Below are 6,201 nucleotides of genomic sequence, written 5' to 3'. Positions count from 1 at the left end.
ATTATCCCAGTCACTGAATCAATCCACCTCATAGAGGGCCTTCCCCTCCTGCGCTGTCCCTCCACCCTCCCAAGCAAGATGTCCTTCTAAGGAGAAATCGAGTGCAACCTTAGACACACTATAGAGCATTCTTCACTGCCCTGAAGAGTCACTAGGAGGAAGAATTGACTCCATAGCAATGAGGTTTTCTTAGAAGTTTGGTCTTGGGTTGCAGCTGGTTCTGTGCTCCCTGGGACTGTTCTCATTATGCCCAGTGTCCCCGGACAAGTTAGTCTTCCTCCATAGTCTCCTAGCCACACATGGAAGGACTAAGCTTTGTGTTAGTCATCCTTGGCTCAGATGCAGGACCTGCAGAAGCTTCTCTCATGTCTGCAGTTCCACCTAAGTACAGGAACCTTGAACAGAGGAATCACACCTCTACTGCCTTTGACTCCAGGAGTACGATGAGCAAAGCAGAAGCCAGACAAACAGAGGAGGTGTCAACCCCACCTCACACGCTAGTAGTACCCATGTTGCTAGAAAGAAGTTTTCCATATCTATCCCTTGTCTTCTGTAAAGCCTGCTGTTAGGGACCTCTCCAGAGTACTGAAGAACAATGGTGTCACTTTGGAGACTAAGGTGCACTTGATACAGGCCGTGATCTTCATGGTCAACTACCTGCTATGCATCAGAGAGTTGGATGATGACTAAGGATGATAGAAAGAAAATCAATGCCTCTGAGCTGTGGAGCTGGAGAAGAGTATTGAATATACCATGGACTTCAAAGAAAACAAACAGGTTCATCTTGAAGAGGTTTAAACCGGGCTGCTCATTGGAGACAAGGATTCTGAGGCTTCGTCTGACATACTTTGGACATGTTGCAAGGAAGGACCAGTCCGTGGAGAGGGACGTCATGCTTGGGTGGATGGAGGGACAGTGCAGGAGAGGAAGACCCTCTAAGAGGTGGATTGATTCAGTGACTGGAGTAGTGGAGCTGAGTGTGTTAAAGACAGTGAATCTGGTATAGGACAGAGCAGGGTTTGGTACCATTGTTCATAGGGTCGCTATGAGTCACAGGCAACTCGATGGCACATAACAACTTTATTACTTTTAGAAAACAGAAGGTTTTGTGCCAAATAATAACCAGGGGAGAACTTACTATGGAAAAAAAATATCTTCTACATCAAAAGACAGCCTACTCATTATCCCAGGCCACAATAAATGACTCTGCCCTTGTGGAGGTGACAGACCTTTTGGCATATTGCAAATGGATTTCACCATTGTGTTTGTTAGTCTCAGGGTAACCAGTGGGTGCTACTGAGGTTCTCATGCTTGTTTATTATTTTGTTGTTGTTGTTGCTCATGATCCAGAATATTGCTTCTTTAAAATTTGGTATAAAAGATTTCTCCAAGGATATTACCAATCTGACTGGCTATTTTCAATGTATGAATAAATCCAAATAATGTAATTTGGGCAATTTCATGAGATACTGAAGAAACTCACACTGCGTACATCTCATGTATTAATTTTATAGTAAATTATGTAGGAAAATGCAGCTCAGAACTTTAATGATCATCTATCTAAGCCCAGACTTGTTTATGCATAATCTGCTTTCATTATGCTCAGTCTTACGTGGCGATTCATGCATCAATCGTTGGGCTTCATTTTTCACTGTCTCTCTGCCCTCCCAAGGTCAGAGAGATGCTGTGTGTTCACTCCAGGCGCAGAGGTGCAGCCACCTGAACCCACACACCGCTGGGTCCAACCTGCCTCCTAAATGAATTGTCTGTGCTCAGTGACAGGATCTACAACATCCTTCGCGCCCAGGAAGGATACAACACAATTCCCTGGAGGGAAGAAACCTGTGGTTTCTGATGATTTTTTTCTACATAAATGTGGCAATTCCTAAGAAAGAACACCACAGATGTCACAAAGTTAGAAGCGACTTCAAATGTGCCATGCCCTTGAGGGATGTGGAAGCAGTAGGACCATAGCGAACACTCCACTCTTTGATCTTCAGGATGAACATTTCTCCCTCAAGTTGCTCTAATTTTAACTGTGACCCCCCCAAAAAATAGATATTGTGAAGTAGATATTGTAACTGCTATACCTAGAGTTGAAATTCCATTTGGAAACAGGTTTTCTTTGTTATATTGGTAAAACCATATCACTGGAGTTTATGCTTTACCCCAATGACATTTGAAAAGTAGGGATGCAGGTTAGATACAAAAAAACAAGCCAGAAAACACAATGGAGAAAGATTACGTCATGTGGATTTTACCAACGAGTTGAGAGACAACAGTTGAAAGAAACAAAGACTTTCCTCTGAGTAAAGAGAGGAGAGAGGCTTCAAGTAACAGGAGTCCTTTTACTCTGTAATCTTATACCTTAGCAAATGAAATAATACACCAATGTTCATAGCAATGTTATTCATCATCGCAAGAACATGGAAACAGCCCAAATGGCCCACTACAATGGAATGGATTGAGAAATTATGGTACATTCACATGATGGAATACTACACACCATGCAGGAGCAATGATTTTGTAAATCACTACCTACCTTGGGAGGGACTGGAGAGCATTAAGCTAAATGAACTAACTCAGTTTCATAAGGACAAATACTGTATAACACCACTATTGCAGAATGAGTATGAGGATCCGGGGGGTGGGGGGGTGGGGGGGATAGACAGAGCAGGGAAGATGGGCAGAGGTAGAGGAAGAGGGTTAATCACAGGGTAGCACAATTTGATGGAGGGAGGGAAGGACGGGTGGATAAAGGAAATGGGAAAGATCTGGTGTGAAAAACAGTATATACAAACTTTATAAGTATGTTGTTATGTGCCATCGAGTTGTTTGTGACTCATAGCGACCCTATGTACAACAGCCCTAAACCGTGCTCTATCCTGTGCCAAACTCATTGCCTCTGACAAACCCATCTTGAGTACCCCAGTCACTGAATCAATCCACCTCATAGAGGGTCTTCCCCTCTTGCGCTGTTCCTCCACTCTACCCAGCATGATGTCCCTCTCTAAAGACCTGTCTCTCCTTACAACATGTCCAAAGTATGTCAGACGAAGCCCCAGAATCCTTGCCTCCAAGGAGCAGCCTAGTTTAATCCTCTCTACGATGAATCTGTTTGTTTTCTTGGCAGTCCGTGGTACATTCAATACTCTTCTCCAGCACCACAGCTCAAAGGCGTCAATTCTCCTTCTATCCTCCCTAGTCATTGTCCAACTCTCTGATGCATAACAAGTGATTACAAAAACCATGGCCTGTATCAGGCGGACCTTAGTCTCCAGAGAGACACTGTTGCTCTTGAGTATTTTGGAGAGGTCCCTAACTGCAGACTTTCCCATTGCAATATGTTTTTTTTTTTAATTTCCTGGCTGCTGGTGCCAAGAGTGTTGACTGTGGAGCCGAGCACACTGAAGCTGTGAACAATCTCAATCTCTTCGCCATCCAGTATAAAATAAAAATTTTGTTTAAAAATTTTCATTTTACTTGAATATATAACTAATGCCCATGGAAACAATGACCAAGAAATTAAACAATTTCTTATATTCATCAAATCTGCTGAAAAAAAAATCTTTAAAGCCTTATGGACCAAAGAGGCTATTTTGAAACATTATTTCTGGCATGTTACTAGGAGAGGCTGTTCCTTAGAGAAGAACATGACGCTAGGAATGGTTGAGTGTTTGTGAAGGAGAGGAAGACCCTCAACCAGATGAATAGACATGGTGACTTCTACAGTGGGATTTTGTGTGTCAGGAAGTACGAAGATGACACAAGGTAGAACAGGGTTCAGATCTTTTGTTCATGGGGTCGCTATGACTCAATGACACCTAACAACAATACTAACAGGAGTGCCTGACTAAAGTTATGGCATTTTTAAGTGTCTCATAGGCGTACAAATGATGGACAATAAACAAATAAGTCTGAGAAAGAGCTAATGCCTTAACTATGCTGTTGGAAAAGAATATTGGCTGCCATTTGTTTTGGAAGAAATGCTGTCATCATTCTTCTTACAAGTTATAAGGGTAAGAGTCTGCCTCACATTCTTTGGAAACATTATCGGTAAACAGTAGTTCTTGGACATGACATCATGCTTGGTAAAGTTAAAGGAAAATAGAAACACTGACAAGGAAGTGGATGACACAGTAACCACAACAATGGGCTCAAATACGGAGTTCAAACACTTAAATAGTTTCAGATTGGACATGGACAGTGTTAAATGGATGGTGCCTAATGACAGGAGCTTTGGTGGTATAATGCACAGGGAACTGCACTGCTAATTCAAAGACCACCTTTGGGCGGTGGCTTGAATCCACCATTGGCTCCACTGGAGGAAGATGGAGAATTACTTTTCCTGAAGCTTACAGCCTCAGAAACCCACTCGGGTTCATTTATGAGTCTATTTGAACTCCACGTCAATAAATAAGTGAGTGAATGACAACACAGGGTAAGCTTTTTTTGCGTGTCAAACAGTAGTAATAGTTGACTCAGTTAAAGGTCCTTTACGATGGAAGAACGAGGAGCAATGGCAAGTATGGTGACGCTCTGTGGTGCTCTGAGAAGAAAAAAATTGACGCATTTGGTAATGGCTCCAGTCGGGCTCAGAGATTCCAGGACTCACTCAGTGCTACAGAAAAGAGCTTGCTCCCAGTATAAACAGGTGACCAACCATGAGGACTTGCCCATTCCAATGGAGAATCCTTATAAGGAACCTCTTAAAAAATGTATCTTGTGTGAAAAACGTGTAGATTATAAGAATGTACAGCTTTTGTCCCAGTTTATTTCTCCATTTACTGGATGCATATATGGAAGGCACATAACACGGCTTTGTGGGAAGAAACAAAAAGAAATCACAAAAGCAATTAAGAGGTCTCAGAAACTGGGATTTATGTCAGTTACATACAAGGATCCTGCATATCCCAAAAACCCAAAAGTTTGTAATATCAGATATCGGGAATAAATTATGTAAGACCAATAAAATGATTGTGTCACCACCAAAAAAAAATAGGTCTTTTACAATTTTATCGCTGCCATTCTGTCAGTTTATTGTACTTTGTTGGTCTGTTTGTTGTTTTGAGGCTATAAGCAATGTTACACTTATTCAAAATATCAGCTGAGTTACCCATGATGGACAGCTTTCAGTGGAGCTCCCACACTAAGACAGACTAGAAAGAAGTCTGGAGACCCACTACTTCCAAAATGAGCCAATGAGAGTCTTATAGCCAAAAGAATATTGTTCAGCTAAATTTCTTAGAACCATCATCAAGAGGTATCAATAGTTAGAGGAAGTTGTCATATTGGGTGAATTGGAGGGCCAGATAAGACAGGAGAGCTTCAGTGAAATAGAATGACAACTATACATGAAGAGTTCAAATGATCATAACCAATTCTGTGATGAGACAGAACTGGACAGAATATTGTTCTGTTGGCAATAATGTCACTATGAGTTAGTCAACATGATAATAATTACATATATCTAGCCAGTCTTCTTTTTATCTTAAAATATTACAAGTATATCTTAACAAGTAGACATTATCACTGAAAATGGTTTTCCTAGCCACTGAACTTGACTCTGCCAAGGGGGAGAAATACACATAGAAAGCATGTTAGTCTATCCACAAGGGCATTGGCTAGTCTCTCTAGTAAACTGAGCTAGTCCAATGGCAGAGAGAGTCTTGTACCACCAGCAAAGGAGAAGTAGACATGCACTTCAGGATCAGACAATCTTGTTGTCAGCTAGATGTAACAGCAGCAGTGACAGCTAGACCTACAACAGCAGCAGCCATGGCCGAAACAGAGGACCAGAGATCTGGCATGAGATGGAGCTTGGAGTGCTATCCATCCCCACAGATACAACAGGAGGATATTCACTGGAAGGGAAGGGCTGGAACAAACATAGAAGTCATGAGCTATCACTGAACCCCCTCAGTCGATAGGTTAGACAGAAATGTGAAGAAGGGAATGGAACTCAGCACACACGTGTGTCTGGGCAATGCACCCCAGGGTACAATCCCACTTTTCTTATTTCCTGCATTTCCCTGGTAGCCCCCACTTTGAAATGAGAGGCTGCTCCTGAATTGAAGCCTTTGCACACCCACCGACTGAGGGTGCAGGCTAGAGACAGCAGCCAGGACTGAAGGAGCAGGAGCCAAGGCATCTGAGGCTCACAGAAGGCTGAGAGCCCACCCCCATCACATCCTGCTTCCC

At 42.5% G+C, this 6,201-nt stretch overlaps 1 protein-coding gene across 1 annotated transcript; it reads left to right on the top strand.

The window, feature by feature from the left end:
- Positions 1-4,519: 4,519 nt before the first annotated feature.
- Positions 4,520-4,954, top strand: LOC102871107 (28S ribosomal protein S18c, mitochondrial-like). Its single transcript, XM_006893162.1, has one exon. It carries the CDS (start codon positions 4,520-4,522, stop codon positions 4,952-4,954), a length of 435 nt encoding a protein of 144 aa, XP_006893224.1.
- The last annotated feature ends 1,247 nt before the right edge of the window (positions 4,955-6,201 follow it).

This window comes from Elephantulus edwardii, unplaced genomic scaffold (genome assembly GCF_000299155.1).
Source record: "Elephantulus edwardii isolate Elephantulus edwardi_28Jun2011 unplaced genomic scaffold, EleEdw1.0 scaffold00125, whole genome shotgun sequence".
Classification (NCBI taxonomy): Eukaryota; Metazoa; Chordata; class Mammalia; order Macroscelidea; family Macroscelididae; genus Elephantulus; species Elephantulus edwardii.
The sequence above is the reverse complement of the archived record's forward strand: the minus strand, read 5'-3'. Positions and strand labels throughout refer to the sequence as shown.